At 43.1% G+C, this 25,254-nt stretch overlaps 1 protein-coding gene across 1 annotated transcript in view; it reads right to left on the reverse strand.

Moving 5' to 3' along the window:
* Positions 1 to 1,922: 1,922 nt before the first annotated feature.
* Positions 1,923 to 25,254, reverse strand: part of mfap2 (microfibril associated protein 2) — a 40,454-nt gene continuing 17,122 nt past the window's right edge. The window contains exons 4-8 of the mRNA XM_072244958.1: positions 23,175 to 23,210; positions 15,571 to 15,612; positions 9,386 to 9,473; positions 8,486 to 8,559; positions 1,923 to 6,607 (exon numbers count right to left, since the gene is read on the reverse strand). Of these exons, the coding sequence (XP_072101059.1) occupies positions 6,504 to 6,607; positions 8,486 to 8,559; positions 9,386 to 9,473; positions 15,571 to 15,612; positions 23,175 to 23,210 (344 nt within the window). The 3' untranslated portion in view covers positions 1,923 to 6,503. The remainder of the gene's footprint in view (positions 6,608 to 8,485; positions 8,560 to 9,385; positions 9,474 to 15,570; positions 15,613 to 23,174; positions 23,211 to 25,254) is intronic.

Genomic DNA, 25,254 nt, shown 5'->3' on the forward strand with positions numbered 1-25,254 from the left:
AGACTTGAACCTGCACCTGTCATTGTGCAAAGTTCACTCAAGAGCATTTGGCTGCAAGGGCTGGTGAACAGTGAAGCTGGTAAATTGTCCGTGGCACCAGGAGCCCAGCTGGATTTTCCTTCTGCCACTGCCCTATCTACAGTCATGCCAGCTGAATTTAATCAGGTATCTTTGCTGAGCTGGCATAGTTTTCACTGAATGGAATTCTTGACTGCACAGGGAGCCTCTGTACGATTAGAGACTGTATACAAGGTGCTTGTTTGCACAGCATTAGATATGCATTTCTTATAATTTAATATAAATTATGTTATTGGGGTTGAAGATAGGTTTAATTTAATACATTCATCATCCAGAATGCAATTATTTCTACAGTTATCAAGAATATATCCTTTCAGTATGACCACAAAAAAATTTAGTTCTGAAGTACTTTAATAACTAGCAGTTGGCAAAACCAAGCTCTTAATTGTTTGAGAAAGCTAATATATTGAATTCTGTTGTCAACTTTAATTCTGTGCACTCAAATGTGAAGTCCATTGTTTGACAGCAACTTTGGAGAGTAAACACTATGTCAAAGATTACTCAATCCAGAACCAATACAGAGGAATACTTCCATCAACTAACTGGAGCAAAACAATTTTATTAAGTCTCACTTTTTCAAAAAAAAAATAGATTTATGCTTACAAGTTTTCGTTTATACGTGATCTAAGCAAAATCGATGCAACTTGCATTCAAAATTACTTTTTTTTCCTCTTTTGATTTGTTTTTAGAAATGGTTCAATTTTCTAGGCATTTCTGTTGCTTACCAATAATTTTAGCAGTGGCTTTGAACAAGAGTGAAAAATACATTGTTTTTAGTACCTTGTCCTTTGCCCAGAGAAGTACAGAACGTGTTTGCTTTAGCCGTTTTATAAACTGGTGGTTTTTCTAACAAATTGCAATAGATGCAGAGTGATGTTTTACAGATTCTCAGAAATGTGTCTTCCTGAAGGTTTTTAGCAAGCTTTTACTTTGTTATTCTGACATCTCACAAAAGATTCTTGCTGGTGCTACTTCTGACTCCCTTGTAGAGCTGCATTGGAAAATCGCCAAACGTTGAAATTGGCAACCAAAATCCAATTGGCCAATCCTCTGGAATGGCCAGTCATCTAAATGTTGAGAATGAGCCCTGGGGAACATAAGGCTTCACATGAAATTGGCCGAGTGATATTTGAGTGGGTTGGACACCAAGGGAAATCCCACGAGGCGTCTCTTGCATCAGTCCCCGACACTGCCTCATGTTGAATTCACCCACCTAGCATCTTTTGCCAAGCACCAGGCGAGCATTCTGTTCTGACCCTGCTTTTCCCTAGCACTTGCTGTACCTGAGCCCTGTGATGTGTTTGTACTGATTTCGTGTGTGTGTTTGGGGTGGTTGTTTTTGTAGGTGTGTTATTGCATTACCAGCCGTTATGTCCCTTGCATCCACTAACTGTATTTCACCTGTTCAGTGTTACTTGGTGTTAATTTTTTTACTCAGATGTTTTTTTTATCACACTGAGAAGTGGATTGGAGAAATGACGGGTGTCACTCATTATGACAGGCATTTTGCTGTGACTTGCAACACTAGATGGTACCAAAAATAAACAATGAACAAAATTAACTCTTCGGATTGTTTTAAGAATTTTTTTTTTGTGTTGTTTTCCTTCACTTTTCACTGGGCCATACTTGAGGAAGAAAGCTGAATTAGAAAACAGTTTCTGATTGATATTACATTCCTGCAGTCTTGGTCTACTAAATTGTGAGCAGCCCATTTGTGGGAAAGTCCAGACACATGCAACACACCTGGGGCCAGCTCTGCCTCTCAGAGAGAAATGTAATGTCTTGATCGGCCTTAATATCCTTGTAATGTTTTGACAAATCTCAAGGAAAAGCAACGAACCAGATTCCATCATCTTGATGTTTAAGTGATTTTTAATTTTGTACAAAACAGAATATATCAGTTATATGAATCAGATTACACGGAAATATCTCACTCAGCTATACATACTGTGGCACCTCCTCCCAATCACACTTAAAGAACGTTTATACCGAGGAGTTCTGAGCAAGTAGATGTCTCAAGTTTCATTTTTCCACATGTCAAAGTGTACAGAGTAATGAGCATTTATTTTAATGGGGCTTCCCCCCCCCCCCCAAGTTTTGCCCCTCTCTAAAGGATTGATCTCCTTCAATTCATGTCCATGTAGAGTGGACCCAAGTAGCCCTTCACTTCAGAATCTGGTGAGTGCGCTTAACCAGGTATTTTTGTTGCAAGAGATACCCAAGCACACCTCAGATTGATGTCACTATTTAGGAGCATTTTCCAGCAGGGAAAATGAGTAACTTGGTTAGCGGGCAGCAAAAAGAGCTTCGTTTGATTTACGTTTTGGGGTAGGGAGAACAATTGCAGGTCCATGACTGCAACCCTAGCCAGCTAACCAACTAGGAAGTCGCTAGAGTATTTAACAGCTACACCCTTCTAATTTTAATACCGGTCTAGTCATTGATGGAGCCAGCTGCCCAGTGGATTGCTGGTATTTCAACCAATGAGTTGTGGTAGGAGACCATTCGGCCCATCATTGGTTCTATGAAAAGGCCAATCCAATTTACTGACTATTTTCAATAGTCTGCATTTTCCCTTCCTCATTTTCGCAGAGCTGCAATTAACATGAGCTGTCCTATGCTGATCTCAAAGGGGGAACTGAGCCATTAGAGTTGATATAGAATGGTGTAGGTGTTTGACCACAAGATGCTAGGAACATATTAAGTAACTATATACATTTCCAGAAGCAACCAGTGGACATTTAACAGCTGGACCCCATTTCTGTTCTGTTTCTCTTCCCCTACCATGAATCTTTAAATGTATTATAGGCATTCAGAGATTCTAATCCCATTCCTCAAGCAGACAGTACTCACTAAACTGGAAAGGGCCTCAGACTGAAAGTCCCCAAGGTCTAATTTAGGCCTCATGCATGAATTCCTTTGGTCACCAAGTATTTACGTCCGTACATGTGGATACAGTAAGATTTCACGGAAGAGCAATTCCAAGCCTCAAGTGGATCCCAAGAACGATGTGCAGAATGTGACCACTGGATGATCAGTATTGAGTCTTGCATCACCTTCGCTGGAAGTTTGGAAGGGAAGAGGCAGCAAAACAAGACCACGGGCTTGAGCTGAGAGCCATTCTCACAGCACATTTAACAATATATCACAAGCAGAAAGGCTTATTGAGAAAGTAAGGAAGCATGGGATCCAGGGGGACCTTGCTTTGTGGATCCAGAATTGGCTTGCCCACATAAGGCAAAGAGTGGTTGGAGATGGGTCATATTCTGCATGGAGGTCGGTCACCAGCGCTGTGCCTCAGGCATCTGTTCTGGGACCCTTACTCTTCGTGATTTTTATAAATGACCTGGATGAGGAAGTGGAGGGATGGGTCAGTAAGTTTGTTGATGGCACAAAGGTTGGGGGTGTTGTGGATAGTGTGGAGGGCTGTCAGAGGTTACAGCAGGACATTGATAGGATGCAAAACTGGGCTGAGAAGTTGCAGATGTAGTTCAACCCAGATAAGTGTGAAGAGGTTCATTTTGGTAGGTCAAATATGATGGCAGAATATAGTATTAATGGTAAGACTCTTGGCAGTGTGGAGGATCAGAGGAATCTTGGGGTCCGAGTCCATAGGACCCTCAAAGCAGCTGTGCAGGTTGACTCTGTGGTTAAGAATGCATACAGTGTGTTGGCCTACATCAATCGTAGAATTGAATTTAGAGCCAAGAGGTAATGTTGCAGCTATATAGGACGCTGGTCAGACCCCACTTGGAGAACTGTGCTCAGTTCTGGTCGCCTCACTACCTCAAGGATGTGGAAAACATAGAAAGGGTGCAAAGGAGATTTACAAGGATGTTGCCTGGATTGGGGAGCATGCCTTTTTGAAAACAGGTTGAGTGAACTTGGCCTTTTCTCCTTGGAGCGACGGAGGATGAGAGGTGACCTGACAGAGGTGTATAAGATGATGAGAGGCATTGATCGTGTGGATAGTCAGAGGCTTTTTGCCGGGGCTGAAATGGTTGCCACAAGAGGATACAGGTTTAAAGTGCTGGGGAGTAGGTACAGAGGAGATGTCAGGCGTAAGTTTTTTACTCAGAGAGTGGTGAGTGCGTGGAATGGGCTGCTGACAACGGTGGTGGAGACGGATACAATAGGGTCTTTTAAGAGGCTTTTGGATAGGTACATGGAGCTTAGAAAAATAGAGGGCTATGGATAAGCCTAGTAATTTCTAAGGTAGGGACATGTTTGGCACAACTTTGTGGGCTGAAGGGCCTGTATTGTGCTGTAGGTTTTCTGTGTTTCTATGTTTCTAAATGGCACGTCTCGCTCCTTAAACCCTGTACAGCTGTTAAACTCCCCAGTCTGCTCCTTATGTTTAGGGATTTTTTTTTAAGCATCACTGAAAAACTATTTCAAAAAAAAGACACAGATGTAACTGAAGCCAAGTTTGATGAAATGGAGACATCCCGAACTCCTCAGAAAGTCTCTAAATCCAGTATTTGTTCACAGAATTTCCCCTAGATAACTGGTTAGAGTATTACAGTACAGTGCTCATGAAGAACGCTACCAGGAAGGTTTCAGCTGACAGTAAACACGTACACACTTAAACAGTAACCACTGCAACACATGAGGATGTAGCAATTCATTGGAGTGTCACTGTGACCAAGCCGCTTTACGTTCCTTAGGTGAGATCATCGTGCCGTTCCTGTCAGCACGATTGCAGAATCTTAATACTGGTACTAATGTGTGGACACTTACATACTTGAAACTTCCTAACTGATTTATCAGAACTGTTCACGTATTGTGAAAGCGAGCACATTTTTGATCAGGAAGACATGTTTGGCATTCCTATGGCAATATCAGGCAGAGGTTGCACTCTTAGGTTGGAGGAAAGTCAGAAACATCGAAATCTGTCCAGAAGCATATTGCAAGAATGAAGCTTAAAGCTGTGGTAGTAAGTCTGGGAATCATGATGGATGCCACAGAGTGGGCAGGTGAGTGGAAAGTTAAAATAATTGTAAAAACATGAGCATAAAATTCACATCCGGTGTGAATCCCTTTTAATCCGTCTGAATACTCATACAATGGCACGTTTGTGAAACAGGGGATTCAAATGCTGTGGCATAATTGTTGGAACCATATCACAGCCCTTGCACTACACTCTCAAGCACATGTCCTGGAACCCATCCAGATGTGTTTCATTAAAAGCTTAAGGCCATGTATTAATAGTTTCTTGACTTTTTGATTTGATGAGCACGGTGGCACCATTAGAGGGAAAAGGTTAGATCTTCATCCTCACCCATTGTCACGTTATTCATCACTGGCCATGATGTGGTGAATATCATGGCCACATCAACTGACAACTGTCATGTCCATTCAATCTCGCAGACACCCGCAAGTAGGTTCGCTACACTCCTACGTATGGGGGAGAAAGAACAGGGAGAACAACAGCACCAAAAACCGTCTGGCAAGTCAAAAACGCTGAACACTTACTAAATGTTCCTGAGTATTACATTATGTGTCATAAATTATTATCTCAAAGTTTTTGGCTGGTCTATCTTGACAGAATCAGAATTGAGACGGCATACGGGATCAGTGTAATGTGAGGCTAGAGTGTTTACACTTCACCCTGACACCAGAAGTATTGTGTAACCGTGCTGGATTGTACTGAGTGGCAGGCGCAGGATTGCCTGGGAGTTCTGAGACACGATCTACAGATTGGAATACTAATGTCCATCAGAGGGAAAACTCGCGCAAAGGCGAGGAGGGGGTGGGAATATCTTCACTATTTAAGATAGCTTGCCAGCTGGTTGTCTCTTGGAAATATGAAATGAAGAGTATTTGACTGGTTCCATAATCTGTCTTTCTGTGCTGTGTCGGAACAACTTCAACTGTCAGGCTGCCTTCAGAAAAGCAGTTAGTCGCAGGATGGACTTTGGTGGTGGAATCTGGGGAATCCCAAAGGCTAAAGGATCAAATTCAAGCAAGGAAGAGTTAACAGAATGAAAGAGAAAAGTACTCTCAATTTTTTTTCCCTCCCAAGAAACTGGATTAAGAGGGGCAGTAAATTCACTGTGAGGTACTCTTCTCTCCACCACAATTTTCCCAGACGAGTACAACGAAGCCTAAAAGAAAGAGCGAATGTTTTGTTTTGTAAGTCACCACACTCACATTTGTAAAAGGGTGGGAGAACTAAGTCCTAAGGTATACGTAACCCGGCTTGTAAGGATCGCCTCCAAACAGTAATAATCTAGAACATGTGTGCATCAAGAACTGACTTAATCATGAGGTTTATATGAAAAGTCTCTCAGCACCATCAGAGTTATAGAAATATGAAAATGATTCCTCTAAAATTACTTAATGTATATTATTGATATATGTGGAGATTATCTCCTGGACCACAGCACCACGTGAGGCCCTCTCCGTCAGCTTCCTCGTCCTACTCAGCAGGAGCCACAGCTCTTGACGCATGATGATGCCATCTGACCGCACAGCCCACTATTGGCCATGACTCCGCACTTTGAGTACTTGTCTCGGCACAGGTCGGCTGGAAGGGAGACGGAGAAGGTGAGATCAGGCGGCAGGTGAATAGGGATGCTCTGTACGAGCCGACAATGAGCAGTCGGCAGCTTCATTGGTTTCTTTATAAAAGGTCGTGCGCTCACTCATGGTTTGGAGAACAGGCCTGATTTCGAACAGTGTCATTGCATATTTTGCGGAGGCTCCCAAGCTACAGATCTGCTAACTGAACACTGATCCTTTCTGCAGGTTTAAGGACATCTATAACACTGTCAACATTAGCATTTTTGGTCCCCTGCCTAGATTCATAACAGCACAGAAGTCCATTTAGCCCATCTGATTCATAGCATCAGCCTAGCACACACAGTCTCATTCCCCTGCTCATCCTCAAAACTTTATTTCTCTCAGATGATCACCCAACTCTCATCTGATTCACTGGTTGCTACTTTCACCACCCTTAATGATGGTGACTTCAGTGTGTAACATGTTCTTCTTCCTATCTTCCCATGTCTTTTGCTAAACACCCTACTCCTGGTCACATCAACTAATGGGAACTATGCTTGCCCGCCTTATCTTATCTGTTAGAATCTTGCACTCAACTATCAAACCTCCTGCTAATCTTCTTTTCTCCAAGAACAATTCCAGCCCAACCTTGTTCCTAAGATTCTTCATCTCTGGAACCTATCTGATAAATACTCAGACTTCCACCTCTTTCCTAAAGTGTGAACAGAACTGGATGCAGTACTGTGCTTGTAACAGTCATCTAAGACCATAAGACATAGGAGCAGAAGTAGGCCATCTGGCCCATTGAGTTGGTTCACCATTCAATCATAGCTGATCCTTTTTTTTTTCCCCTCCTCAACCCTATTTCCCAGCCTTTTCTCCATAACCTTTAATGCCATGTCCAATCAAGAACCTATCAATCTCTGCCTTAACTACACCCAGCGACCTAGCCCCCACAGCTGCATGTGGCAACAAATTCCACAAATTCACCACCCTTTGGCTAAAGAAATTTCTCCACATCTCTGTTTTGAAAAGGCACCCCTCTATCCTAAGGCTGTGCCCTCTTGTTCTAGACTCTCCCGCCATGGGAACATCCTTTCCACATCTACTCTGTCTAGGCCTTTCAATATTCAAAAGGTTTCAAATCTATTTAGCAAGTGGTACTGTTCCTGCAATCTTCAGAGTTTCCCTGTGGAAATAGTTACTTCTTCTGCCCCATTCTCTCCGCTTGGTCACCAAAAGCAGCTAACATTGTACTAGGGCAACACACAAAGCAAACACAAATATTCGAGGACAAGACCAGCATTGCAGATGGGTGAGAGACACCAAGCTCACACACCATTCATTCATCATTGTCTTGTAAACTTCAAACTCTGCCACTGCCATTGGACAGAACTGAGGTATTAAAAGTCTGCCCCAACACACTTCCCGATCATAGCAAACCCATCCAACATGCCTAAAGACCTCCACTTGGTTGACCATTGGAGACTCGACGATAGTCTCCGTCTCCTCATTACTACCCAAGCCCACTATCTGGCAAGGGCTTCACAAGCCATCCAGAAATCCTCTCACCGAATCCCGGCTGGCATTGTTTTCACGGAGCAGAATGACTTAACTAGCTTTATTCACTTCTGAATCATTCGGACTGCGATGCAAACATCAGCCGAGGCAGAAAGAAGCTTCTGAGGTTCAAGTGCAGTATCGGGCTGGATGAGCAGGGGGAACAATCATTTCCCTGCCATTCTCCTGCTAGTTCCTTGCATGTACTTAAAGCAGGCTATGTGCAGATCTTTGCATCTCTCCTCAGCTCCACTTTGCAGTTGAGTGAGGCTGCAGAAAAGGTCCAACCCCTCCTTCGGCCTTGCCCACACTTGGCATCAGAAAGCAGAGGACTCAGACTCACCTCTCAGCAGCTCCTCGTGAGCACAGACAGTGCGAATGCAGACCTCCTTGTTAACCACATAGACCCTACGAAGGCTGCAAAGCAGAGAGGGCGAATGATGAGCACAGAAACAAGCAATAAGAAACAGCTCCGTTCTGCCTCCCAATTTACTTCGGCCTCTTCAGGAGCAGTCCTGTTCCCTGCCCCATTTCTCCAGGAGGATTTCCACCAGGCAGCGGGGCAGGCTGTAGTTGAAAGCGTTGCCCTGATTGAATTGGGCTCCTGCCTCCCTAAAATAGGGGCCTCAGCTCACTTCGACAACGATGCTGGGCTCTTTCAAGACATGCTTGAAGTCACCTTGCCCAAGCTGAACAACTTCCATGCACCAATCAAACCAGGACTGACTGAGGTTTAAAATTAAAATGCTTCAATCACGCCCAATAACTCCAGTTTCCGATTGGATCCCATTCCTTTGATTACGAAAAGGACAGGGGAGTGGGGGGAAAAAAATCTACTTTGGTAAGCCAGTCCACTTATATAGAACTGAATTGTTATCTTGGTAACACTCCAGAAAATGTGCTCTGCACATTGAATTATGTGAATTCATTAAACTTTTTCTCTGTACAGTCTGTGAAATTACTAGCTCAATACTTGATATCATGCCCCATCCCATCAGATACTCGTTTGATCTGACTTATTGGAGGAATGTAGCTGAGTTACAGATATCTGATGTGGTTGCTTTCGTTGCCGTACTCACATGTTATGCTGTCACACAACTGTCTCAACTCCCACACTTGGGACTGCTCATGGACTCAAGGAGGAACTGGTCACAGAAATGAATTTGTAACCCAGGAAGAAAGTGAAAAAGGGCATTGAGACACAAATATAATTTCTTTGGGAAGATAAACAGCGTGAGCTTACCTGTAAAAGCAAAGGCTCTTGAGACACTGCTTACAGGGCTTGTGCACAGAATAGAGTCTGGTGCATGGATACTGCTCCTCCCTACAATCTTATAGCAAAATAAAAAGGAAGCATTATAGAAAGGAATGTTAATATATACGTCACATGTTTCACCATATATGTGTGGGTCAATTCCCGACCCATGCTGAGCAAATTTCAACTGAAGGAGCGAGGGTTGAGAAAATAAATAGCCCCCCCAACTGATGTGTCACCTAATTAGCTTATATTGTACGAGAAAGGAGCAGAATTAGGCTACTTGACTCATCAAGTCTGCAGACATCCCACCCTGCAAAAACTGATTTCAGGGAGGTAGCACCATCAATTTGCGGAAGACTCCCAGAACTTCCGGGAGAGGTGGGATGTCTGCAATAGAGTAGCTCCTTAGCAGCTAGCCAGCTAGTTTAAATAAAGTTAGCTACACTAATGAACGAATGACACCTGTTAAACTCACCTCAACATATCTTTTACAGTCTTAACCCACCATGGGCAATAGAAAAGTCACTGTTGCAAACAGTGCAGTGAGCAACACTGTTTTTATTTTTGATCCCTATTAGGCAGGGGTACACTTGAGGGTAGTCTGGGGTGACGCACGTTTTATATTTTCTTTTTTTTGGAACATTCTCCCATGGTATGCTCTTGCTTGCTCGCTTGCTCTCTCTCTCTCTCTCTCTCTCTCTCTCATGGTCGCTCTCACTTGCTTTCTCTCTCGCTCGCGCACTCTCGCTTGCTTGCTCTTGCTCTCTCTCTCACGCACTCTCTCTCGTGGTCGCCCTTGTGCTTTCTCTTGCTTTCTCTCTCTCACTTGCTCGCTCTCAAAAAACTGATTTCCGTGATATTGTATATAATTTGCGGGCATCAGGGAGCCGCTATCAATACGTGGGAGACTCCCGGAACTTCCGGGCGAGGTGGGATGTCTGAGTCTGCTCTGCCATTCAATCACGGCTGATTTATTTTCCCTCTCAATCCTATTCTCCTGTCTTCCTCCCCCGGCAACTTTTGATGCCCTTACTAACCTCTCAACCTACATTTATCATCACACTTAACACATGAAAAGTAACTAAATGAGGGAAACAGAGGACATCCATCCTTGTGAGGCAACTTGTGAGGGAGAACATTTTTACAGTGATTCAGTAAAGGCAAGATTGAAGAATGGAATGAAGTACAGTTAATGCCACAGAGGTGTGCAACTAAATGACAGATAATAGAAGGGACAAAACTGAAACCGTTGAGAATTAACTAGTATGAAACTTGAAGGAAGTGGCGTTTGACAGTCACAGAATGTACAGCGTTGTCCTCAGGAGACCAGTGCTGAGATCGTCAGTCCTTTTGATGTATAAATGTTAATAAAGTGAATGCAAAATATGGAAATGCAGTAAAAGGTTTAATAATTGACTTCAGAAGGAAATGGGCAGACTGGTGAAATGAGCAGACCTGAGGAAGATGGAGTTTGACAGAAAGCGAGTTTGACAATGGAAGATGCTATTTAACTTTGAACAACATGTCTACAACTTTATGTAAGATCAGGGAGACACAGGGGTGCCTTCATACAGTACCTTGAAGAGGCAGGACAAAGCTATATGGAACCCTTTGCCACAGCTTTATAATTAGAAACTTTGGTACATGGACAAGGAAGTCCTGGAAAGCCATTATAAATTGGCGATTAAATGTAAGATGGATTGTTGTAGCCATTTCTGGAGGTTGAGCAGTGCAAAGTATAACAGCTTATGATTATGAGGGGAGATAGGTGAGGTTTTAATAGTTGGCCTCAGAACAGGGAAAACAAAGGGTACATTTTATGAAGCAGTTTAAAGCCATGAAGAGTTTCAAAAGAATGAATAAGAGGCAATCTCCATCGATGAAATAGTTTAGAAAACAGGGGTCACTGAAAACTAAATAGTTGAGAAAACAGGGGACACTGAAAACTGACAAAAATTCCAGTGCAGGGAAGGGGAATATTGCAAGCAGCAGTTTGAAATGAGCTGGCATTTCTTTCTTCTGTTTCTGGAGCTGTCGAACAGTGAGTTCTGTACCAGAGAGAGGGGGGAGGTAGTAGAGATGGGAGGGTGGTGAGGAGGGAGATACCACAATGAGTTTTCCCTTTGGTCTTGAGATCTCCAGACATCTGAAAACGAGATTTAAAAAATCAAACTGAATTGATGTCAGACAAGTTGCCATTGTAAAAGTCTTTTACAATTAAAGTGAAAGATTAATCTTATCTTCTGGATGTTGTGTTTCATTTAAGTTTAAGGAAATCGACCGTGCAACTTAAAGTACATATTTCACAAATGATCGTAATAGCTTCCAGCATCCAAACATTCAAAGGACCAAACTATCACTATCATAACCACACAGAACTAGACTAAGGAGATATAGTTTGGGATTAACTTAACTCTTTACTTGCCTGAAGCAAGACTGGTTTATTGCACTCCAACTCATCAGACACAGGTTATATATTTCACATAATTAATAATGAATTAATTTGGGAGGACATTGATTGTTATATTTGTAGACGCAATTTCAGCTTGCAAGATCTCAAAACAGCAATGCAATGAATCATCCATTAATTATTTGAGGGAGGAATGTTAGCCACGACTTCTGAAAGAGATGTTTCATGCATCACTCAAAAAGATAAACACAATTCCCTCAGTATTGAATTGGAATGTAAACCCACACATGCAAGTCCTAAAATTTACCACCTTTTAGCACTACAGGTAGGTGGGGGATGGAAACTCTATCAGGTGGCTCTGAGCAGAGTTTCCAATTAGATAAAGGCGAAGGTTGATTGAAAGAGGGATATTAGCCAAGACTCCTAAAGCAGATGTTTAGTATCACTCAAAATGTTGAACCCAGTTCCCTCAGTTTTGAGTGTAAAGCTCATAGTTTGCCACATGATACTCCACTGTCTTGCCCACTTGTTTAACCTGTCCATATCTCTTTGTAGGTTTGTTGCTTCTTCCCCACAACTCACTTTTTCACTCTGCTTTTATTAATGGCATATTACACTCTGCTTCTTAGAACATCAACAAGCTGCAGGTAGCTCAGAACCCAGGAATGAACCCACAGCACATCACCAATGATGACCTGAGAGTGCACTGTTCCTGCTTTCTCTCTCAATAAATCTTTATCTGTGCTCTTATTTCTTATCTTCTGTGGTATCAAAGCAAATTTTATTTTTAGAACTCCGGGTACACTACATTAACTGATTTCTCCTTGTCTAACCTGTTTGTTTCTACCACCAGAAAAGTATTATTACATCAGACAAATGCGATTTGCCTTTCACAAAATCACCTTGATTCTGCCTGGTTTTATGACGATTTTCTGTCTTTGTGTTCTTAACAATGAGTTCCAGCATTTTGCCAACAACAGATTTTGGGTTCAGTGTTTTCTCTCTCCCCCATCTTCTTTAGACAATAGGATTATACTGCATATCCCACCTTCAAATTTACTGAAACTCTTTCAGATTCTAGGGAGTTTTGGGAAATCATCCACTATTTCTGTAAAACTGAGATATAACCTTGGGATGCAGCTAATCAGGAAGGAGGATCCACCTGGTTTTAATGCTGTAATTTCTCCACTAATTTTTTTTCAGTATTATTATCATTCTCTCCAGGTTTGAATGCCTAACTTATGGACAGCCCACACGTGATCGGGCATTTGGGAGACTGGTGGGACTGCGGGCATCTTCTGCCGTGAGGGAACTCAATTTGTGGCAATAGCATTGCATCTTGCAGAGAAATCTAAATGGTTGAGTTGAATGCTTTCTTTAAGTATAATTTCCCTTTATTTAGCCAAAGTTTTATTTAAGTATATTGCCAGGTGACGCTATTTCCAACTTGCAAATGGTTGTAACCCTGGGGAGGCATGGAATTAGCTTGGGTCACCTCTACTCACCCCATCGTTAATCTGCCTCCATTTCAGCCATGTTTACTGTGTCTTCTGGAACAAAGACTGACCGGACACATTTATTAAATGTCTCAGTCTTTTCTTTATCATTAGAGTTTATTTTATCAATATCCGGATGGAACTTGTTATTTTTGTTACTCTCTTCCATTTTACATAGCTGTACTTTAGTTATCCGTCAACATAAACTTTCTCCGAAGAGCTTTCATTTCTCAATGGAATGCACAAGTATTAAGAATTCCAAAATATTTCTTTAAATGGTTGCTGTTTATCAACTGGTGAACCTTTTTGGTCTGTTTGCTCAGTTTAGTCAATGCTGGCCTCATCCAGACTATGGACTTTAATTATACTCAATATCCTAGTTCATGATGAAACTGAAGTAAATGCATTATCATATTAGGATAATTTGTTCACAGAGGCTGTGTTGATATACTGTATGATCAATTAAGCCTGCATCAGTACACAAGGCGAGACCTAAAATAACCTGATTCATTTTGGACCCACAATTATTTCTTCAGGAAACTATCCATTTTGACCAGTAGGCCATCAGATGTAGGAGCAGAATTAGGCCATTCAGTCTATCAAGTCTGCTCTACAGTTCCATCGTGGCTGATTTTTAATCTCTCAAGCCCATTCTCCTGCCCTCATAACCTTTGACGCCATCACTAATCAAGAACTTATCAACCTCCACTTTAAATATATCCAACGACTTGGCCTCCAAAGCACATCTATGTTTTTAATTCTCACACTGCTAAAGTTGTACTCTGTTTTCAAGATCATCCTTTGCCACCAATAATATTAAATGTATCAAAGTGATTTCCATAATAGTTGTCCAACAGGCTAACTAGGATTTTCACTGGGTATTAGTCTATCCCCAAATATGATGTTATCTTCTTTTTAATTTGGGGTTTAGAGTTAATAAGTGCACCAAAATGACAGAAGGGCAAAAAATAGCCCCACAGAACGGTTAAGTAAATAACAAATTAAATTAGACCACAAGACAATGGAGCAGGATTAGGCATTCGGCCCATCAAGTCTGTTAGAGTGATTTTTGGGTTTAGGTCATTTACATTTAGCAAACAGGTTTGGTTGCCAGTCTTCTATTCCTTGATAATGTATTGTGGATTTAAATTGGAACAATGGATTTCTAAAAGGAGTGAATCCCAGTCTAGACGATACTGGCATCTGTGGGATGGATGCGAATCAGAAGGTGTGAAGTTTGTATGTCGTTTCAAAAGAAAGCATTGTCTATACTATGTAAATATGGAATTGTCCTTTGTGTTTAGGGCCAGTAGCCCTTTCCACCAAAAGCATCTCCATATGATGCCTGCTGTACCTTGTTTTGTCGAATAAAGAAGCTGCTTTGTATCTATCAATAATTTTCTCTGGCGATTTCATTCACTCAACAACAAAGTCTGCTCCACCATTTCATCACGGCTGATTTATTATTCCCCTCAACCCCATTTTCATGCCTTCTTCCTGTAACCTTTGATGCCCTGATTAATCAAGAACCTATGAACTGTGGTCTTAAAAGTTCCCAAATGAACTGGTCTGCACAGCTGTCTGTGGCAAAAATTCCACAGTTTCACCACCTTCTGACTAAAGAAGTTTTCCTTCATCTCTGTACTAAATGGACATCCCTCAATTCTGAGGCTGTGCTCCCATCACTGTAGAAAGCATCTTCTGCACATTCACTCTATCTTGGTCTTCCAATATTTGAAAAGTTTCAGTGAGATTCCCCCGTCCCCCATTCTTCTAAACTCCAGAGAGTACAAACCCCGAGTCATCATAAGCTCCTCTTACATTAACCCTTTCATTCCTGGGATCATTTTCACGAATCTCCTCTGGTATTCGCTGAATTGTGTAAAAAGAATGACAACTTGTACCTTGGCAGTGAAGAAACTATAAAGCAGAGAAAGATCTGGCAATGCAGCATTGCTAAACACAGCTTCACAAATATATAAAAGACTGAAGTTCAGTTTTGGAGGAGTTGAATGCGAAAAGTTAGGAGACGAACTGAATTTATGTAAAACCACGGCTAGACTGCTTTATACCCCAGAAAATTTTATTAAATTTGACAAATAAAATTTGCCTTTCACAAAATAGTTTTGACTCTGCTTAGTTTTATTATAATTTTCTGTTTCTTGTGTTCTTAATGACTTAAAGATGATCATAAACATCAGGGTAATGAAAACCGCAAATTGTAGCAAATTAACCCAGGAGGGCATGATCATTTCATTACTTACCAAGAGGGCCAGGCTCTGTGGGTTCTGTTTCAAAATTTGTGCCTATTAATAAAAGAAAGGAACTGCAATTAGCTGCTTCCGACGAATCACCGGCAGTGTTTAAACAGCACATTCCTAATAAGGAAGTGATTTTCTTCAACAAGCAGGATTTCCCAGTGGCCAACCATTTAATTTCAATCCCCATTCCCATTCTGACATATCGCTCCACGACCTCCTTTACTGCCATGATGAGACCACACTCAGTTTGGAGGAGCACCACCTCATATTCTATCAGGGCAGCTTCAAACCTGATGGCATGAATATCGATTTCTCAAACTTCTGATAATTTTCCCTCTTCTTCCAGTCCCCACTCATCCTTCTCTTCTCCTCACCTGCCTGTCAGCTACTCCTGGTTCACCTCCTCCTTCCCTTTCTCCCTTGGTCCATTCTCTTTTCCTATAAATTCCTTCTTCTTCAATCCTTCACTTTTTTCACCTATCACCTCCCAGCTTCTCACTTCATCCCCCCTCTCCCATCTACCGGCCTTCCCCCTCACATATCACCTTCTAACTTGTACTCTTTCCCTCACCCCACCTTCTTATTCTGACTTCTTCCCCCTTCCTCTCCAGTTCTGATGAAGGATCTGAGCCTGGAATGTCGACTGTTTATTCCCCTCCACAGATGCTGTCCAATCTGCTGAGTTCCTTCAGCATTGTGTAAGTTACTATAAGAAGTGATTGTTCGATGGAAGTTACCACAGCAACAATACTCCAAGTCGCACCGAGTCCGGTTGACTCAACACGCCAAACCCCATCTCACCTACACTTTATGTTTAACCTTCTCCCCCGTTTCTGATCCATTTATGGTCCTGCCATCTGTGCAGTCTCTTCCATTCCTACGACTCACTGAGAACTTTGACTCTGGTCTCCAAAGAGGAGATTTTGTTGTCGTGGACAGTCTATCCTGGTATACTGTGTGGAATCCAGGTGGGTCTTATCAACCAGGTTGCGAGCAGAAAGGAAACCCTTCTTTCTGCAGCATCACCTTTATTTCTGGACCCCTGGTCATGGAGCAATGCCACCAGCTGTTCATGCGTAACATCATGATGCGTCTGTTCCTATTCCTAACAGTACCTAGAAGTGGTAAAGCATTACAATTACCACCAGGCGATAACTATTCATCAACCTTACAGAATGCTGATGAGATCAAAGATGTTTTCAAAGTGTCTGTGTTGTGCTGATGGCTGATATCAAACGTTCCCCCATCAGACTATCTCACAGGTAGTCAAATCAAAATGGGAAAAACTAACCGATCAAACTTTCTGCTTTAACTTTCACCAAAACTTTATTTTATCATTATGGATATAGTGTAACTCTATCATGACTCCCCTGAATAAACCATACTTTTATGAAGCCTCAACACTGGTGCTACACTGTTCCAGCGACCCAATTTCAATCCCAACTTCCGGTGTTGACCATGAGGAGTACGCACGTACTCCGTATGGCGGCTCGGGTTTGTCCTAGGAGCCTGGGTTTCCTCCCACATCCCGAGGATGTGCTGGTTGCTAGATTAATTGGCTGTTGTAAACCCCCCCTGCTCTAGGAGGGTGGTCAGAATATTAGGATAAAGGTTATAGAGAATGGGCTCAGGGCAGGGTAAATGGAACTGGGGGAGGCTGCTTGGTAAAGAGCTAGTGCAGATGTGATGGGATGAATGGTCTCTTCCCACGCTATCCCCATTCTGTAATTAGGAGTTGAAGGGGAACACAAGATGAGCAAGGTACTGGAAAATAATTGGGGAGTGTGATTCTGGGATTGCTCCGGGAGCCAATATAAACTCAATGGGTTGAATGTTTTCCCTCCCTGTTGTACACAAAGATGGGTGGTGGGGGGAAACATTAAGATGAGAAGTCAGTTAAGATTAGGGCTAATGGAATTCGTGGAAGAAATCCAAGATCTTTAAGAGAATGACTAACTGTCTATTGAAAGTAGCCAAAGGTCCCTGACACCAGAGGATAAAGAGATTCCTCTATTGGATACTGGCTCTCCAAACCACATCATGTCTGCACTTCACAACAAGTGGGTCTGGCACAACCAACATTAAGAAATTTTGCAGATGGTGTTTTCCCTAGAATTCATAAGAATAAGAAACAGGCAAAAGTTGATCAACAGCATCCACAGCCAAACTTAAAATTACCTTATCAGCATTCACAGTTTAGCTCACGTTGAACTAAAACCCAAGCATTTGGGGTTTGTCCACCCTCCATAAATAACCTATCTTGCAAGAGTAACTACAATTCCAAAAGCGCCTAATTGGTGTAAAGCAGTGAGGGGTCTTAAGATGTTCTGATATGTACTCAGTGGCCACTTTATTAGGTTCCTCCTGTACCTAAAAAAGTGGTCACTGCCTGTATGTTTGTGTTTTTTTGCTGTTGTAGCCCATCCACTTCAAGGTTCAATGGGTTGTGTGTTCAAAGATGCTCTTCTGCACACCGCTGCATGGTTCTTTGAGTTACTGTTATCGACTCGTCAACTTGAGCCAGTCTAGCCATTCTCCACTGACTTCTCACTAGCAAGGTATTTTTTGCCCACAGAACTGCCACTCACTTGATGTTTTTTTGTTTTTCACACCATTCTCTGTAATCTCTCGGTTGTGCATAAAAATCCCAGGAGATCAACAGTTTCTGAGATACTCTAACCACCTTGTCTAGCACCAATAATCACTCCATGGTTAAAATCACTTAGATCACATTTCTTCCCCATTCTGACTCTTGGTCTGAACAACAACTAAAACTCTTGACCATGTCTGCATACTTAGTTGCTGCTACATGATTGGCTGATAAGATACTTGCATTAACGAGGTGTATGGGGTGTCAGGGAGGGGTAGCACCTCTGGCGGGGGAACATGTCGCGTCCTTTTCAAGGCGGTTAGTCTACCTTTGGTCCCCAACTGGCACTCAGCTCTCACCTGTGGCTCCCCGTAGTTGTTTGCATGAGACAGCGGCCACACACCGGGCAATGGCTTTGACAAGCCGGCTAAACCAGGTGAGGGTAGCTGACGGGTCTCAGACCCTCGGTGTGATAGGGAGTTGTCTATCCCAGCATGTGAAGACTCCGGCGGATTGAGCGGACAAGACCAATGGAAGGTCCAACAGTCAAGAAAGCAGTCTCTGCAAGCATTGTGGAACGTGTAGAGCAGGACAAGACACAGAAGACATCCTGGTCATCCACTGCGCCTAGTCCCATCTCCAGCCATCTCAACTCTGTCTTGCCACTGGATCCAGATGGGAATTGGGAAGAGAGAGTGAGGCTGAGACTGCGCAACTCTCCCTCACTTAAATCCAGATCAAGTGCTAGTCTCGACACCATCATAATGGTGTCGAGGTCCTCATCAATGTCGACAATGGACGAACACACACAATTAACGAGGTGTGCAGGTGTACCTAATAAAATGGCCATCAAGTGTCAATGAAAGGTTAATTTTCCCTTCTTTATTGATCAATTAATCTCTTCTATACCTTGATCCTTAAACTGTTATTAAGACAGACCTCACAATATCTCATGTCCGTTATTCAAACCTTGGTTTGGTAGTTAGTTGTTTAGATAAGATTGCTATTATGTGAAACAGAAAATATTATGCTATGTAAGCTATTTAAACCTCTCTTTTAATAATACTCTTGTCTCCAAGCCAAAGGATACTGAGCTCAAATCTCACTCCAGATGAATACCTAATTTAGGCTGAGTAATGTACTGCTGAGGGACACTGCATTGTTGGTCTTTCTGATGAGATAATTAAACCCAGTCCTCTAAAGCAGCAACACAATGATACTCAAGGGTATATACATTCAATCCTTTCACTGAAGTCTCTCAATTCCTGTGCTCTGTTGTTCAATGTTCTACTTCCTGGCAGCGTTTTTTTTAAAAAAGTAGGGTTATTGCCTCGCGATCAGTTGCTCCCGCTGACTATCATATTCTACAAAGTGCTAGAGGAACTCAGGAAGTTCAGGCAGCATCTGTGAAGGGGAATGAACAGTTGATATTCCGGGCTGAGACCCTTCGTCAATCCCGGTGAGGAGCTTTGGCCCAAAATATCGACTGTTTAATTTCCTTCCATAGATGTTGCCAGACCCTGCTGGGCTCCTTCAGCACTTTGTCTGTGTTGCTTGAATTCCCAGCATCTGCAGAATCTCTTGTGTTTATGACATTCTTGTATACACAGGATTTGGATCTGGTCTCCCCCTGTGTTTTTGCATTTAGCACGATCCTATCTAGTGTGCAGGATCGTCTATGTTACAATAATGGCTTTGTATCCAAGAGGACAGTGTAGACTATAAAACCACATTGGAACATCCTGGATTTGTTCATTGGGGGGAGGGGGGGCCTTTATCTCCTTCAGGAAGGGATGCTTCATGAGGAGTTGTTCCATAGACACACAATGGGCACACGACAAATTTGGTCAAGAGTGAAGCCACCAGTGCAGGTTTTCTGAAACACTGACGGCTGTGTGGGACCTGCACACTCATTAACCTGATATTCTCCAGGGCCAAGACTGACAATCGTGTAATTGGCTGGGACGGCGTCCAACTGCAGCCCCGTCTATGCCACAACTATTAACAGAAAGTAAACAATTCAAGGAACAGCTGGTTGTAATTGTGGTGCACGGATATCTGCTGGCTTTCATCCAGCTCTCAGAGGCAGCTCCACTCATTCACTGAGTATTCGCCTTCCTCCTGCTCCACTTTCCTTACCCAAGGCCCCCAGCAGCCTTATGGACCTTACCAGCTCGTCTAAAGCCTAACTCCCCTGCCTCAATGTTTTCCTCACCTTCACAGCTGCCACTGCACAAAAATTCTTACATCCTTGACAGTGTAAATGTAGGGATGACGTTTCCCCTGGCGGGTGTGTTCAGAACCACAGCAAGGAGTTGTCTAGTCAGGGTGAGAAGCAGTGAATCTTTGGGACTCTAGCAAAGAAGCTTCAGGGTGGAGATCGATACTGTTTCAGATACTGAAGAAATCAAAGGACATAAGACTTAGGAGCAGATTTAGGCCATTGAGCCCATCGATACTGCTCCGCATTTCCATCATGGCTGATTTATTATTCCTCCCAACCCCATTCTCCCCATAACCATTGATGCCGATTAATCAAGAACCATCAACCCTTGCCTTAAAAATACCCAATGACTTGGCCTGCACAGCTGTCTAAGGCAATGAATTCTACAGATTCCCCACCCTCTGGCTAAAGAAATTTCCCCTCATCTCTGTTCAAAATGGACGTGCCTCAATTCTGAGGCTGTTCCGGGTTGCTCCTGCACTCCCCAAGGTTTGTGGAGGGAATGATGCCGAGGTAAAAGATCAGCCACAATCTTATTGATTTAAGGAGTGGATACAAGGAACCAAATGGTCTATTCCAGCTTTTATTGCTTACTTTCTTTTTCCCGCCCAGGCCCATTTGCCTTTTCTGTCCCCCTTTCTTCTCCCATACAACATTGAATACTTTTATCAAACCTGTGCTGTTGGGTAAGCGGGCGACAAAACTGGGCCTAGCGTGAGAAAATCCCATGTGACTTTGGTGCCCTGTGGTATTGATGTACAGACAGTATACATTGAATGTTTTTATTACAGTGTACAAAAGTCATGGTAACGATTCATGCATTGTTCTGGCACAGAAAGAGGCCAGTTGCTCCATTCTTATCATGCAACACCCCAGCTCTTCACAGAGCAATTAACTCAGTCCTGTTCCCACACTCTTTTCCTGTGGCCTATAGATTATTTCTCTCATATGCATCTCCAGTCCTTTATGAAAACTCTAATGGTCTCTGCTTCCACCTCCAGGCTCTCTGTATCTTCTATCTATCATTTTAAGTCAACGTTCCCTGGTTCCTAACTTTTCTTAAAGGGAAGATCTTGTTACCTAAGGCTGTTGCGATCTTTCCCCATCTCTCTCAAATCTCCTCTCTGACTTTTCCAAGGAAAATGACAGTTTCTCATAGAGAGGAGGAATCTGGTTGAGGTTAAGGATGTGATAAAGTCAGGCAAACCTGCTGGAAAGTCAGGGGCGGGAAACACCAAACCATTTGGAAACAGAATTCAAAGCAGAGCAGAGGTACACCCAGCCTTCCCTTATCAAACATTAGTATCTTATCCTTAAAGAGAGAAAAATAATTTCCCATTAGTTTCCTTTTGTTCCCAAGAAGGAAAATTCAGTACCTCTGATTGTCGCAGTGTGACACTGATGAGTGTACCTTTACATAGCCATCAATCCTCCTAGTTCTGACTGACAATCAATATCTGGCTTGCCAGATGAATCCCAGCCTGCTACACGGCAAGGCTAGGGTAAGTATAACCAATGTGAAATGTGGAAACCATGGCAACATTATTAATCTTAATACTCTTATTGATGAGAATGGGATCAATAAGACATAAGCAGTTCATCTTTAAAATTTTAATCTGCATTTCTTTTGAAAAATAGATTGACGGGCTTACAGGAAAATATATTAGCATCTGTTTGATTCCCTATTAAACTCTTATCATGTAACATGCCAAATTGCCCTTCAGGTTCAATTTGCTAATCATGAAATGGAAATTGGAAAGCCCTCATCTAACATGGCAGATAGGAGAAAGTTTTGCTCCAAATGTGGTGAAAAGAGTCACCAGATGCATCCATGCATGAAGGTGCTTCTTGTTGAGTACCGGAGAGCGAAGCCGGCCTATGCTGGGATAGCTGACCGCAGGGGGACAAGCTTGGCTACCCCTGATAAAGGCTGGGATCCAGATTCAGACTTTTTACCGTGAGGCTGGTTCTGTCACTGTTACCCTCCGATGCACTTCAGAGCTGACTGCTCCTCACGCCCCTTGGGGTATAAGTACTATACTCCTTTCCCAAAGTCTGGTTGTATTAATGTCAGTGAGGTTCCTACTCCAATGTCAAAGTTTGTGTGCCAATGTGGTGCCTTGGACAGTCAAGGCCAATAACATCCACCATTCTCCAGGAGAGGTGGGAGGTTAAGGTTCAAGGGGACAAATACTCTGACACTAAGGTAACCCAATTCACCACGACACAGGTCTCCAGACTCAGCTGAGAAAAGAGCTTAAAGTCAAATCACAAAGGATGCAGAACAGCGTTGCGGCTGGTAGAGCTGTCCTCTCCACTCCAGTGACGCCAGGGTTCAACCTTGACCTTTGTTGCAGTCTAAGTGGAGCTTGCTGACTGGCTGGGATTCAGGCAGATACTCCAGCTTCCCAAGAATGAGCAGGTTAATTGGCTACTGTAAATCCCAGTCCAAAGGTGAGTGGTAGGGTCTGGGGTGGCGGGATAGTGGGGAGAATGAAATGGAATTAGGGCGGCAACTGCTGTAGAAAAAGTTGCTTGATAATTGAATGTAGACTGAGAGGCCTTTTTCCATGCTCTGAATTGCTAAAATATGAACCATTTGTTATAAAGGCATCGTTTTTTAAAAAATCGGTTAGCCTCTGACATCGAAGCAGCTCCTTTTCACTGCGTTAAGGCAGAGAAGAGGTCATGCCATACGTGGAACACTTCAAAAGCGCGCAGTGTTCCACGTTCCTATTGCCGCGCACGAGGAAGGATGACTGACGTGCAACAGAGTAGTGAGAGAACACCTACCTGTATAATCGAAATCTGGTACGTAGTCAGTTGGAGCTGGGGAGAGAGATGAGAACAGTTGTCACTGACAGGTCATCACATTTCCTGCTTGTTGCTGAGCAATGTACTATACCGTTATTTCGCTTCACTCCGCTACGTAACCCCAGTGATTTTCTTCAGGATCCTCAACCCCTTTGCCAAAACACTGGCAGAAGCTCTCAAGAAATTGACAATTTTTACCAATGTTCCCCTGAAAATTCCAGAGAACTTTGGCCAGAAACTCTATATAAAAAAAAACAAGGCACCGAAGAACCTGAGGGTCGAGCAGCATCTGTGGTGGAAAGGAATTGCTGACGAAACAGGTCAAACCCCTGTATGCAGAAATTCTTTAGTCTTTTTTACTTACTGCCTTAGTTCAGCATGCTTTGCTTTTTGCTTTATGATCCACATTCAGTTTTGACAAATGCATCGATGTTGGGATTGGAGGAGGGGTGGTGGATAGGAAAGGGAAGGGAGATAGTGAAGATGAAGGTGACAATAGGGGGCTGAGTTCCAGGAGGATGGGAAAGAAGTGAAGAGGAAATCAAGAGCAGACTGTAGCCAAAAATGTTCCTGAAATGGGCCCAAGCCACTCGAAATTATCCTTCTCTAGGATTACCCTCCTCACTTCCAGCCATGACATCGTTTATAATTCCCCAGGGGAAGCAATTGGAGAGCTATGCCAAGAATGTGCAGGTTGATTCAGAGCATGGAGGAACCAGAGGACAGACAATTGCTGAGGATACAAGATCTTTGAAATGAAAGCCCAGACAAAAACAGCCTATGGCTTTTGGGGTGTGGTTCTCTGAACCCATGACCAAAAATGGAAATGCCCATTCAAGTGCTGAGCATGTATGGCATCTCATGTGTACCACAGCTACTCTGTGCTGCAAAACTGGGAAAGAATTTTCTTCAATGGAGGAACGGTGGGGTGTCTGATGGCTTCTGCACCAGGACCCCATGGGGGGGGGGGGGGGAAAGAGAGAGATGAAGGAGACCAGCCAGTGAACGCACCTCCTCCAAAGCACAATGCAGGCCTGATGGTAGCAGATAAAATCCAGTATAACCCATAGTGACTATGACACGTGTAGAACAGTATCGTAGGGGTTAGGGGTTTGATTCCCACCTCTGTCTGTAGGAGGTTTGTACTTACTGTGTAGGTTTCCTCTGGGTGCTCCAGTTCCCTCCCACATTGCAAAGACGTGCAGGTAGAGTTAGGGTTGGTGAGTTGTGGGCATGTTCTGTTGGCACCGGAAGTTTGGTGACGCTTGCCCCCAGCACAACCTTCGTTGATTTGATTTGATGCAAATGAAGTATTTCACCATGTGTTTCGATGTACGTGTCACAAATAAAGCTAATCTTTATAGATCTTTATCTCTGATATCCCTCCAGGGCAACATATAATGTTGATGGTGGGGAGGTTGGTAAGCTTTGCAGGAACACACAGAGGAGCAAAGGAACAGAACAAGACCATTCAGCCCATCAAATCTGCTCCACCATTCAATCATGGATGATTTTCTTTTCACCCCACTCTCTTGCCTTCTCATAACCTTCAAGCGCTTTACTAATCAATAACCTATCAACCTCTGGCTCCACAGCCATCTGTGGCAATGAATTCCAGATATTCACCATCCCCGGCTGAAGAAATTCCTCCTCACGTCCGTTTTAAAGGGACATCCCTTTATTCTGAGGCTGTACCCTCATATTGCAGGGTCTGAGTTCTGATCAGCTGTTCTCCTTTGCTCCTCCTTGGCTTTCTGATGTTGAGTGTGGCCAAGGCCGAAGGAGGGGTTGGACCTTTTCTGGAGCCTCACTCGACTGCAAAGTGAAGCTGAGGAGAGATGCAAAGATCTGCACGTAGCCTGCTTTAAGTACATGCAAGGAACTAGCAGGAGAATGGCAGGGAAATGATTGTTCCCCCTGCTCATCCAGCCCAATACTGCACTTGAACCTCAGAAGCTTCTTTCTGCCTCGGCTGATGTTTGCATCGCAGTCCGAATGATTCAGAAGTGAATAAAGCAAGTCAAGTCACTGTGCTCTGTGAAAACAATGTCAGCTGGGA

This window comes from Mobula birostris, chromosome 27, assembly GCF_030028105.1.
Source record: "Mobula birostris isolate sMobBir1 chromosome 27, sMobBir1.hap1, whole genome shotgun sequence".
Lineage (NCBI taxonomy): Eukaryota > Metazoa > Chordata > Chondrichthyes > Myliobatiformes > Myliobatidae > Mobula > Mobula birostris.